This window comes from Molothrus ater, chromosome 11, assembly GCF_012460135.2.
Source record: "Molothrus ater isolate BHLD 08-10-18 breed brown headed cowbird chromosome 11, BPBGC_Mater_1.1, whole genome shotgun sequence".
Taxonomy (NCBI): Eukaryota; Metazoa; Chordata; class Aves; order Passeriformes; family Icteridae; genus Molothrus; species Molothrus ater.
This window is the reverse complement of record NC_050488.2, coordinates 5,511,660-5,524,638: the sequence shown is the minus strand read 5'-3', so window position 1 is coordinate 5,524,638 and position 12,979 is coordinate 5,511,660. Positions and strand designations below refer to the sequence as shown.

Genomic DNA, 12,979 nt, shown 5'->3' with positions numbered 1-12,979 from the left:
CCGTAAGTCATGGGATATACTTTGCAGTCCCACATTCTCAGCTACTCATTTGACAATACCCACAGTCCCTGACCTCTACACACACAGGTGGCAATAATCAGCTCGGAAAAACCTAAATCCAAACCCTCTCTATTCCAAGTGGCAGGTTACTGCTCCAGCTCAAAGTGACAAACAGGAACCAGTTTAAATTATCCCATCTTAAGACTGGCATCTGCATTTTCTACATCTGGCAAGAGTGAGAAGGGGACAGATCAGAGTTTAAGTTCTTATCCCCATTTAAGAGGGTGCAAAGACAGGGCTGTGAGGCTCCCCACTTACAAGTACTCAAAAAAACATCACCCCTAGCACAGCACCAGTTTTGTTTCAGCACAAACTGGGGAGGAACACAGACCCTGCAGGAATCATTACACATGGCTGTTATTCAAAAAACACAGACACACACCTGCACAGCCTTCAGCCACACACATCTCTTACACATCCAGCTCTGACACCCATCCAAAGCTCCCCAGTTTCACATGGATGGCTGGCTCTGACCAGCTAACAGGCAGCTGCTACACTGCATCACAGTGTTTGTATACAGGAGACAGGATAATTCCTGTTGAACTTGGAATTTATTTTCTCTTTCAATTAAAAAAAAATAAAAAGCAAAACAACAACCCCCCAAAAAAAAACCCCACCAAAAAAAAAAAAAGAAACCAAGCAAAAAGATTTCAAATGTACCTTCAGCAGGCTGGTGGCAGTCCTTCATTGGCCAAAATCTATGCAGCTGGAAGCATCACCCCAGGACAGCAGCTATCTAATTTATACCAGGCTGTTACCACACTGCAAGCCAATGAGAGGAGTCAGTGACCACACACACAACTATGCTTCACCCTTTCTGCTCACAAGTAACAACAGTCCAGCATTTCAAAACTGGGTTTCAGATGGAATGGGAGAGATCTCTCCCCACTCAGCTGATGTGAGGAACATTGCTGATGGGTTTTTTTAACCAAGTATTTGTTGGGGTGCTCTTACATGGTGAAAACACTGGTAAATGCCCCCAGTTTCTGCCCTAATGACCAAACCTACTGCAGAGCAGCTGGGACACTTGGCCTGTTCTGTCACATCCCTCGTTACAGTGGGACCTCAGCAGGGAACAGACTGCTCTCTCCCCCAGGTAATTCCCATATTCCTGAAGTGCAGATCAAGCCTGGCAGGTTTTCCCTCCCTGTGCAAGTCCCTAACAGGCTGCCTAGAACACAGTGCCTCCTGCTCAGTGTGCTGCGGCCTCTGTAAGCCAGGCACTAACCCAGGCTCACTGTTCCCTGGGAAACCCAGAGCTGGAGGAGCCTGCACCACGCAAAGCGCCTCTCTTCCTCCCTGGGCTGCTCCTGAGCTCCTGGGTGATGACACAGAGCATGCCCTGGGAAGAGTCATCCTCCACAAGAGATCCCCCAGCAGCTAAAAGCTCCTCAGAGAGCTTCCCACAGAGCACAGAGCCAGCTCCCTCCCATCCAGAGCTGAGCAAGCACAGTGAGCCATGCAGGCAGAGAGGCGCAGGGCTGGCTTAGCAGAGTGACACACACTGACTCACACCTCCTCAGCTCAGCCTCTCAGGACATTTTCTGACATCAGCTTCTTACATGAAGACTTCCCATCTCACCAAGGCCACCTGTGGTTCCTTCCTCAAGCCCAAGTGCCATCCTCCTTTTTGTTTCCCCACAGTCTAATGTCCCAGGAGGCAACCCAGCCAAAATAACAAATAGCCCACTAAGGCCCCAAAAATGCCAAGCATCCCACGTGACAGGTTCAGCAGGTTCCCCAGACCATCTCCACAGGCCCTTCCATCTGGGACTTGATTCCAAACAAACTGAAATCACAAGGGGTAGGCCTTGTGATACATGGCCCTAGCACTTCCTTCTTTTCTTCTGAGCAACCAGTAAGTTTTATTAGTGGCACCATCCACTCCATATCTTATTTCCTATCACTGCCTAAAGGAAAAATGTTCCAATTGTCTTGGAGTAGACTGCTACCCCAAAGACAAGCAAAAAACCACTAAGAATTCAGAAGTAAAACAAGAATCTGCCCTCAGCAAGACACACCTACAGAAATTAGTTTGTAAGAGTTCATTTTACTACCAGACTTCATGGCTACAGATCAATCTATCAAAGAGATTGGTAACAAATACCCAGATGTAATCATGCTTTAGATGAGAATAAGCTACTAATAAGGACAAGAAAAGTCTTCAGTGCTAACAGGGGAACAGATTTAAACAACCCCCAAGATCCCACACAGACAAAGCTACATAAATACAGATACTAAAGAGATTCCTTGAGCTGAAACAAAATGTTCCTTAGCATAGATAAGGAAAATAATTCATCCAAACAGAAAATGTTTATGTCATGCAAATCAGCAAGAAAACAAGCTCCTGTCTCTTCCAACAACCACCAACACATCTGATACAAGGGAAGATCTGACAGGGTTTGGGCCCTCAGAAGCCTCACACCACACTTACTTGGCTGGAGAGACAGATAATTCCCACAGCAATTTGCTTTTATGGCATTTTCCTCATTGTCTGCTGAAACATCACCAGAGCCATTCATGGTGCATGCAGAGCCCAGAGGCAGCAGAGCTGATGTGTGCAGGACTCCAGCACAGGTGTGCTTCCCAAACCACGAGCACCCAGCACCAGGAAACAAGCACCAGCCACACAGAGGCTTTATTGCAAGAATTGTACCAATAAACCCTTGGGTGGCTCTCTGCAGAACCCACTCCTTGCACTGCAGGCACATGAACTTTATTAGGGGAGAGAGAGGTGATCAGCAGAACATCATCTCAGCAACACGTGGGCTGCACGAGAGCCCAGAGCAAACACTGAGCCTGACACACATTTTGTATTATAAAATAACACACACCTTGCAACACTCACTCTGCTCTTTGTTAGCTTCACGTGCACCATTCCTCCAGGCAGGTCACTCAGAGTATTTCTAAGTATATAAATGTTAGTCTAGATGTAAAATAAAATAACGCACACCTTGCAACACTGTCACTCTGCTCTTTGTTAGCTTCACGTGAGCCATTCCTCCAGGCACGGTCACTCAGAGTATTTTCCTTATTTCTAAGGATATAAATATGTTAGTCTAGATGTTTATCACAGTTCAGAAAAAATAATTGAACTCTTTTAAATGTGGGAAAAATTTAATGTCTGGAGATAAACCCTTTTAATGAGATGCTGTTGTTTTCACACAAGGAAGTTTCCTGGGTTAAGCCTGGCATTAGGGGTAGATTTAAGGCTAGTCTACATTAATTCTGTTTGTTAAATCTGAAGGACTAATCACTAAATCTTTACACCTTCAGTCCAGGCAGTCCTCTCCCATCTTTCTCTCTGAGACAACACCGAAATTATTTCCCTGAAAAACAGGCAAGATCCTCAAGTGGTGCTTCCAGGTATTGCTTAAAACTATTCCCATCATCACAAAGTTGAGCAACATTTTAAATCTTCCTGTTATGATGCAACATAAAGGAAAGATGGTATCCATTATTCATGTTTTCTGAGTGTTAAAAAGCCCTTTGTAGATAAACTCTCTGTATACCAAACTCCAAACCATTTACATGAGGGGGCCTGTGCTGGTAAGAAGTGCAGAAAGGGGACACCAAAACACAGGCATTTGCACAAATTGCCTATTTACATTCACAAGGCCAGAGGTGAAGTGCAAATCCCGTGTTTCCAGGATGGGAAGAGCACTGAGGAGAGCCATTCCTGCACCCTGCTCTGGCAGAACCTGATGTTGTTACTACAGCAACAGCACGGACACAGCCCTGCACGGGGGGGCACCTGTGCCACTGACACATTTTATGAAAAATCCTTTTGTTGGGATCTTTTCTCCTGAGAAGCTGAGAGGCTTCAGCTTCTCCATGTTTTGCTGCTTTGGAATGTGATCTGGAGAATTGTTTACCCAGCATGTGAAATTGTTTTTACTTGATGACCAATGACAGCCACCTGTGTCGAGGCTGTGAGCAGCCACAGGATTTTATCATTCCTTTTCTTTCTATTCCTTGCTAGCCTTCTGATGAAATCCCTTCTTTTAGTATAGTTTTAATATATCATTTTCTTTTAATATAATATATAATAAAATAATAAATCGGCCTTCTGAAACATGGAGTCAAGATTCTCCTCTCTTCCCTGGTCCTGGGAGCCCTGTGAACCCCACCACACACCCTGGGACAGCCCCCACCTCCCTGCCAGGCTGACACAGCAGCAGGTCACCCGAGTCACCTGAGAGCTGAGATTTAACCAGGAAAACAAGGGCTGGATTCATCTGTAGTGTCTGAAAGAGAAGGGAAAACAAAAACACACCTGCATCCATGGGGATGTCTGCCTTTGTGCCTCCTGAATCTGCTTAAAAGCAGTCTGAGAGTGCCTCTGTGACCTCAGAGCTCTCTACTCCTTTTCAATCACCTTTTCAATTCTTGTTTTATTAGAAAACCTCCCCAGTTCTGAGTTGGAGTGTGCAGGTATGAGTAGAAATGTAATTAAAGGGAGCACAAGGAAGGGACTGACAGTTTTAAGTACAACAGACAGCCCTTATCCAGGCTGACAGGCTTATGAATTATGCTCAGCTACTTTTATATTAGATATTTGAACATTTCTGGTGTACACACATCGTCTCTCCTGTCACTCAGCTAGGATCCTATGAATCCCACTTGCTCATAACTGAAGGTCTAGGCTGCTAAGTAAAAAAATAAAATTATAAAACAAGGGCAGCTGCCATCTCAGGGTAGAACTAAAACACTTTACCCCACCTTTAAAACCAAATGCTATCAACTGACTTCAGAAGTACAATTCTACAAGAGCTGTCACTTCAAAGTAAAACATCTGTAACAACTTACTACATGAGTCAGGGGAGCTGTCTGATGAGATGAAAAAGGAGAATACACTGACAACAAAGAGTATACAAAACTTGCATGCAATTCAAATGCATGAAGCACACCAAAATAATTTTTAAAAAATGTTGAAGCTTCAGGGCAGAGCTACCTATCAGATAGCAGCATTTTAAAAGACAAGAGATAAGAGAGCCTGGGAAGCACCACCCGGGGTTTGGGGTGTGAAATGCTGAATGACTGATGGGGAGCTCAGAGGGAAAATGGCAAGAAGGGAAACAGCCCTGGGCTGGCTGACAAAGCCTGGAGGTGCAGAGTGAATCCGTGAGTCAGCTGCACTTAATGGAAGCTGAGCCATGTGAAGGCCTGGAAAAGGGCACAGGGGGACAAGAGCAAGACAAGGTCAAACCGTGGGAGGAGGAGGAAAAACTGGACCAGGAGGGGGAAGAACATCACCAAAGAAAGAAAGAACAGCAGAGCACTGGAAGCAGCAGAGACTGTGCAGAGAGGAACAAAACAGGGGTCTGCAAACATTTCAGTGACACAAATAACAGGTAAATAGAGAGAAGCACCCCAAGCAGCCCTGGGACAGCAGAGGCTGAGGCAAGGGAGGTACAACCTCACCTGGTGAGAGGGACTAGACTTCACTGAGAGCCAGACAAATTTAAAAAGGGGGACAGGAGTTAAAGGTCCAGCAGAGAACAGTCCAGCCTACCTCAGAGGGCAGCCAGAGAAAAGCTCATGGCAATGGAAACAAAGCAAAGAGAAAGGGGCCCAAAGTCCTCTCAGTTACACTTGGGTTCCTGCATGTCCCACAGCAACAGTAAAGCAGGTTTGTGAAAGTAAGGAATAAATCTGTCTGGAAAGGCAGCATGGAAAACTGACACTGACACAAGGAGGAAAACAACTCACAGCATATGCGACGCCAGCTGCTGCTGCTGGGAATATTCCTCAGCTCTGTGAAAAAGGAGGGTATTCATCCAAATAAAAATACAGGCAAACCAGAGCAAAGCTTCCCAGAAGCTACCAGCGACAGGATTTATAATAAAAGCAAAAAATTCATCTTAATTTGGCAAGCTGCAATGAAGCCAGGTAGTCTAAAACAGCACTGAAGGGGAAAAAAATACAGGCCAGACACACAGATCTAAATCACAGTGAATCTCAGTATTCAGAGCCTCCAGGGCAGGTTTCTCATTTTCTGTGCGTTTTGCAAGTAGACCTAGATGGCCTATCAGCTTCCTGAGACTAACAGGATCAATGTGCAAATGAGGAAGCTTAATAAGAGTAATAAAATTATGACAGCCAAAATAATCAGATTTACAGAATGCAGACAGGCTAAACAGCACAAATGCTACACATTAAACTCTTGCAAAGGGAAACATTCACCAAGTGAGGCTCCAGCATAATTAGTAAAGAAGTCTTGTCTTTAAAACAAACAAAAAAAGCAGCCCACCTGAGTTCTCTTTATATTTTGAAAAAATAAGTTTGGTTCAGCACAAGTGTGTCCCTAGAGAAAATATTAAAAAATTGTTCAGGTGCACAGAAGCCATACTCCCTCACAAACAGCATATGGGACAGCCTTTGGCACCAGAACACGTAAAAACACATTCCAAAATCTAAATATCAATTGAAAGCCAAGAAGGATACGAAAATAGAAAACAAAGCAAGAGAATCAGAAGCAAATGAGCAGAGCAGCCCCCACGCTCACCACCCCCAGTGAAACAGCAGCTGCCCAGCACTGCTGGCTCCAGACACCCCAGCCTGGGTCAGTCTGTGCCTGAGGGTGCCCCAGGGACAGACCAGGGACATCTGAACCTTCCTTCACACAGCACAGGGGTCTCAGGAACATTAGTGTCCCACATTTTAATGAAAACTGGCTAGCAGGAGTGAAGAGGTACCCTACCAATGCTCTCAGGACACAGAGGGCTTTGAGCTGGTCCCATCAGACCTGGCACTGACACCAGACGAGCCCAAATCCCTGCAAGGCTCAGCCTGGGGAAGAAAAATCAGTTAAAACCCAAAGACATAAATCTGTGGGAGATATCTATTCCAGAGCTGCTTGGATTTTTAAGCTCCTCTACTCTAATCCCCAAATGGAGCACTTCTCAGGGAAAAAATAAAGAAGAATCTGAGAGACTGATCTCCCACCAAAAATGAGTAATGACTTCAGCAGTAACAGGGCTGCTCCCCCATCAGTCCACCTCTCAGCAGGCATCTGGCATTTTCTAATTGCAAGAGGTCATGAAGCCCTGCAATCTCCTCATTGTTTTGGGGAAACCAGTTTCACATGGGTAGCAAAAAAAAAAAAAAAAACAAAAAAAAACCAAACAACCTTTTTTTTTCCCCCTCCTTAATGCAGAAGGTAAATGCTACACAGTCCAAGGATATCAACAGGGTTCCCATGAACAGCAAATGTCTCTTGTTATTTACCAACAACATCAATTAGATTTCCAGGGATCTGTGACCATAAATGGAAACTTAAAAGGAAGGAAAAGCCAGCCTTAAATCCCAAGAGTGCCAGTGATCACTGGTCAGAAGCAGCTTCAGACCACTCATGGTGGTTGTGCTCCTTAACTCCAAAGAGGGGGTGCAGTCATATAGAAGCTTTTAGCTATAATAAACCACCATAAATATTCTGTCTTTGCACATTTTGATTTAAACTATCCACTGGCAAACAGTACCTAACCCAGACATGAGGATTTCTTGCTAAACCTCCCTGTTTAGGCACCTAAAACATGCAGGATCAGACAGACAGACAGACAGCTCACCAAGGCTGCTGCTGTGTGCCCATGGAGAAACCCCTCACAAGGGGACCCACTGCCAGAGAAGCAGCACCACGAGGGCTTTCCCAGCCAGGCAGGCAGGAATAGCACATCCCAGCCATTTTCAGGCACGTCCCAGCCACTTTCAGGTGTCACTCAGGGGACAGGCACGGAGCCTGCAGCAGACTGGGGCTGGTGGGGCTGCTGTGGCTCCTGCTCAGAGGAGAGCAGTGCCTGCAGGAGCCTGGGTCACACAGCTCCCCTGGCAGTGCCCAGGGCCACAGCTCAACATGTGTGAAGCCAGCTCCACACTAAGACAGGGAGCCATGCTGAAACAGAAAGAAGTTTTTTAAAAATAACTACTCAGGAAGGAGTTTGGGCAGCTCTAGCTCAACTTCAGATCAAAAAGAGACAAGAACTCAAAACTCTTTATTCACCTTTTTTGGTTTTTATTTTTTCCTACGTTTTTCTACTTCTGCATGGCCTGTAAACAATACAGTAACATACTGAATCACCTTGAAGCTAATGCCATGCAGGCATTTCAGATACCCGAGTGCAGAAATTACAGCTTTAAATTCCATGTTCCAGTGTAGCAGGCACTTTATTTCTACAAGGGCACCCATGACAAACCCACCCCATTTTATTAATAAAACATTTGCAAAACATCCTTTTTTATCCATCACATGGATACAAGTCAGTTGCAATTAAGAGACTCATCATTTGTGTTCATGGCAGCTCAGGGCTTCAGGATTAATTCCAGAATTAATTACTTCAGACCCTTACATGTGGCAGACAGCAACACCCAGGAGAGCCCCTCATGCAGCAGCTTCTCAAATGAGAGATAAGTTTGGCAGAATCAAAACACAACCCTAAAGGCACCTGAAACTGCACTGTTGTAATAGCACAGGTAGGCTGACCCATTTTACTCAAAAATCCCCAAGTATTTCTTCTCTTTGCACAGACACAAATTCAGAGGCTCAGGCCTTCAGAGTGATTTTAGAGAAGAGAAGGCTCTGGGAGACATCAGAGCCCCTTCCAGTGCCTAAAGGGGCTCCAAGAGAGCTGCAGAGGGCCCTTGGACAAGGGCATGGAGTGGCAGGACAAGGGGGAACAGCTTTAAAATGCCAGAGGGCAGGGCCAGATGGGATATTAGGAATAAATTCTTCCCTGTGAGCACAGTAGGCCCTGGCACAGGGTGCCCAGAGCAGCTGTGGCTGCCCCTGGATCCCTGGAATGCCCAAGGGCAGGTGGGATGGGACCTGGGCAGCCTGGGGGAGTGGAAGGTGTCCCTGCCCATGGCAGGGGGTAGGATGGGACGAACTTTAAGGTCCCTTCCAACCTAAACCATCCTGGGATTTAACTTCACCAGGTCAGCACCTCAGCAGGTAGCAGGTTCAGTACACCTGGAGATTAGGATTCATAATCAGTGAGGGATTACAGCACCTAGGGCCAGGTCCTGGCAGGCACCCAGGAACAAGCCTGGCTCAGAGGAACCCCAGCCCCACGCTGGAGCCTTGTCAGAGCTGCCCTTGCCCCTCTGCACGACCAAACCATGCCCAAAACCAACCCACCACTGCTGGAAATAACAACCTGTGTGCAGCAACACGGCACCCTCTCCTGCAGCCCCACTCGAGTGCCTGGTAAAAATCTAGTGAAATCAGGAGTCAACCTAAATTACTTAATTTTAGACACTGGAGAGCCCAACTAGACAGTCTAGGGAGTTTGGAGTTGATTATTCTCTCTTGCTGCCTTTTAGAATTTAATTACTTAACCTCTTACGGTCTCAGATACCGCAAGCCAAGCACTCTGCCTGTGAGAAAAGGTTAACAGACTAATTATTTCTCTTATAATGGGCAAAAATGGCTTCTGGGGAAAACCAGCACAGACCCAAGGAACCCTGCACTTCTCAGGCTCACGGCTGGTGCCTCCTCACTTGTATTTTGACAATTTTTGCCCCTTCTACTGCACTGACTTTGTGGCTCTTCCCAAGAAGCCCCACCCAGGGTGTGGGGCCACAAGCTTACACCATATTCAACAACTTAAAGCAAACAAAAAAAGAGAAACAGAACAAAACATTTAGAGCGGGAAGGTGGGAATACTCCACCAGGTCATTTCTTTCAAAAGGTCAAAGCATTCCCCAAATATGTGATCCTTTCCAGCACTTCAAGTCTAAGATTTATATTTATCTCAAGGGGAAATCTGTGGGCATCATACAGAGGTTAAGCCCAAGGAAACCATGCAAGTCCAGTGAGCCATTCAGAACACATCCATAGTGCCTCACCAGCAATTAAATACTGTCCACAAGTTGGATTTACCAAATCTCTTACTCATAAGAGTGAAGGAACATTGACGCAATCAAATTGAGAAAAATATTGTTGCAACCAGGCTGATTTTTTTTTTTTAATTGGATGGATGATACATAAAAAAATGAAGTGTTACAATCACTCAATTCAACAACATCCTGCTATTGGTAAGGGTTATATTTATAAATTAGTACATTTTCATGACAAAATGTCCTATTTCATGGCAGATCCTTCCTTCGAATGACCTCAAGAAAGTTCTGAAACCAAATCCTCCCCAAAGTGCTCTCGGCTTTGGGTCCTCATCCTGCACAGCTATCCCTACATGAATGCTCTCATTAGATGATGCACTGATTTAAAAGGACTGGCATCTTATGTAAATGGATGTTATTGCCTTTAATTGCAGCCATAATTATGGGAGTGCCTCAGAACTGAGTAAGGTCACATTAAGCAAACTTATTGGAAACTTTGCAAACTGCTCTGCAACACACTGGACAAGGACCAGGAGTCCCACAACAGGCACTTACTCAGTCCCATCTTCAGCTCTACGCACAGCACTACAAAATCCATCCCATATATATGGGATTGCTCTCAGTTATAGCTGGTCTAGTATGGTTTTGCCTCAAACGAACTTGTTTCTCTGGCATTTGCCAAAAGAAAAAGTTTAATTTAGAATTAACATCTTTAAAGATGGAAAAATCTTGAAGAGTCTTCAAGTTTCTTCAGTATTAACGTCTTGATTTTTCCTCCTCACATCTCAAAGAGCCACACGAGCACCAAGGGTCCTGCTACAGAGCCAACAAGGAGCCAGGTGTTGACAGGAGCAGCAAGGGCAGTAGGCAATTCCCCTGGCACAGCCACAGACCCCTGCTCATGGAAGACACCAGCACAAGCACTGTGGGAATGACCAAAGGGGCAGCCAAGGGATTTTCATTCAGCCACAAAGCAATGGCCATCAGCACGTTTCAACAGCTCAATGGGGGTCCCCTGCTAGTCCTGAGGTTCTGCAACCCCAACCTCGCTGAACCCCCTCTCCATGCCCTGGGGTGGAGTCAGGCAGGGAGGAAGCAGCAGCTGCCCACTGCAAGGCTGGCAGAAGCAAAGGGATGATGGCTGTAAACAAGAGCAAGCCTGTGACTCAGTGGGCAGAGCCACGGCCACTCTGCACCCAGTGACACCCAGCTTTGTGTGACACCGGGGTCCTGGTCCCGTTACCAAACCCGAGTACAGCACCCTCACTGCCACATCCACCCCTGCCCCACAGCACCCTCACTGCCACATCCACCCCTGCCCCACAGCACCCTCACTGCCACATCCACCCCTGCCCCACAGCACCCTCACTGCCACATCCACCCCTGACCCCTGTCCTGCCCCACAGCACCCTCACTGCCACATCCATCCCTGCCCCATGGCACCCTCACTGCCACATCCACCCCTGCCCCACAGCACCCTCACTGCCACATCCACCCCTGACCCCTGTCCTGCCCCATGGCACCCTCACTGCCACATCCACCCCTGCCCCATGGCACCCTCACTGCCACATCCACCCTCACTGCCACATCCACCCCTGCCTCCCCTCCTGCCCCACGGCAGCAGCACTGCCCGCTTCATCGTCCAGCCTACCTAATACAATTTTCCTAGGAAGTGGGGAAATTATATCCAAACATAACCATGACTAAGGCCACAGGCAGAAGTTTTGGTACACTTGCATCACAGCTGTCACCCTGTATTACACAAAGTGCCTGACAAACACGCCAGACCTCGGGCCCCAGGGACAGCCAGCCCTTTCCAAGGAAGGGCCCAACAAGCCAGCAGCCAAACCTCACGAAGGCAGATAAAAAAAGGTGCAGATCGTGTGCTTTTTATGGAGTTGCCCTTAGGAATAAGGGAAGAAGAGCTAACCAGTTAGATCAGTATTTGTCAAAGCACCGCTTTTACACCGTTCCTCGGCAAATGGAGAGCAGCGAGGCTTGGAGGAGTGAGATGTAAACCCGCCTTCCTACAGACAGTTGGAAAAAAAAGTCCATCACAGCACAGCAATCTCCAAAAATAACTCGGCGAGCAAACAGCTGCTGCTACACTACGATTCCCTTTTTGCACGCCACATCTCCCAACCCTTCCTTCACCCAGGGCTGCTCCGGCAGAAGCCGCAATTCCCATTTCCCACCGGCCGAGCTTTCCGAGATGCCGGGCACCCTCGCTGCTCGGTGGAGCCGGGAGGGAAAATCCCGAGCAGGGCTCCAGGAAAACACCACCTTCAATACCACCTTCAACACCACCTTCCCCGCTCTGCCCTGCCCTGACCGCGCGTGGGTCCCCCGCGGGTGGGAAGCCGGGGGCGGGAGGAGAGAAGCGGCGGGGCAGCCCCGCTCCCGGGGGTGTCCCGGGGGTGTCCGGGGGTGTCCCGGGGGTGTCCGGGGTGTCCCGGGGGTCCTACCTCGGCAGCGCCGGCCCTGCGGGCAGCGGCCGCGGCGGCGGCAGCCCCACATGGGCGGCGGGCTGGGCTGGCTGCGGCGGAGGCGGGCTCGGAGCGCAGGGCCGCGGGGAGCCCCGCGGAGCCGCCCGCGGGTGTGCGCGCCCCGCGCGGGGCGGGGCGGAGGGACCGGCCCCGGGCAGCCCCCGCCCCGCCGGAGCCCCCGCTCCGCCCTCAGCCCGCGGGGCGCAGGAGGGGTTCGGGGAGCGGATCCCGCACCTCTGCGCGGGCACGGCCGCGGAACCCCCGCACCGCAACTCCGCACCGCACCGCACCGCACGCTGCGCGCCCCATCGCCCGCTCCCCGCCGGGACTGCGGCCGTCCCCCCGCTGTTTGCTCCCCAGGGCTTCGTGTTTTGTTAACATGAGAAATTTAAAATAAACGAATAAATTAACGAGTAAAAATTAAGTGGACGTGAGGGCTGTAGCCATTTTGGAGAGCTGGGTGTGAATGCAGCCCGGGGCAGGAGCTGGGGGTCGGCAGTGGCCGCAGCTATGGGGCTCAGCTCAGCAGCAATGGGGCTCACAGCAATGGGGCTCAGCTCAGCAGCAGTGGGGCTCAGCTCAGCAGCAATGGGGCTCAC

At 48.4% G+C, this 12,979-nt stretch overlaps 1 protein-coding gene across 1 annotated transcript in view; it reads right to left on the bottom strand.

Moving 5' to 3' along the window:
• LOC118691540 (6-phosphofructo-2-kinase/fructose-2,6-bisphosphatase 4) overlaps window positions 1–12,450 on the bottom strand; it is a 48,818-nt gene extending 36,368 nt beyond the window's left edge. The window contains exon 1 of the mRNA XM_036390759.2: window positions 12,360–12,450. Within this exon, the coding sequence (XP_036246652.2) occupies window positions 12,360–12,411 (52 nt within the window). The 5' untranslated portion in view covers window positions 12,412–12,450. The remainder of the gene's footprint in view (window positions 1–12,359) is intronic.
• Between the last annotated feature and the right edge of the window lie 529 nt (window positions 12,451–12,979).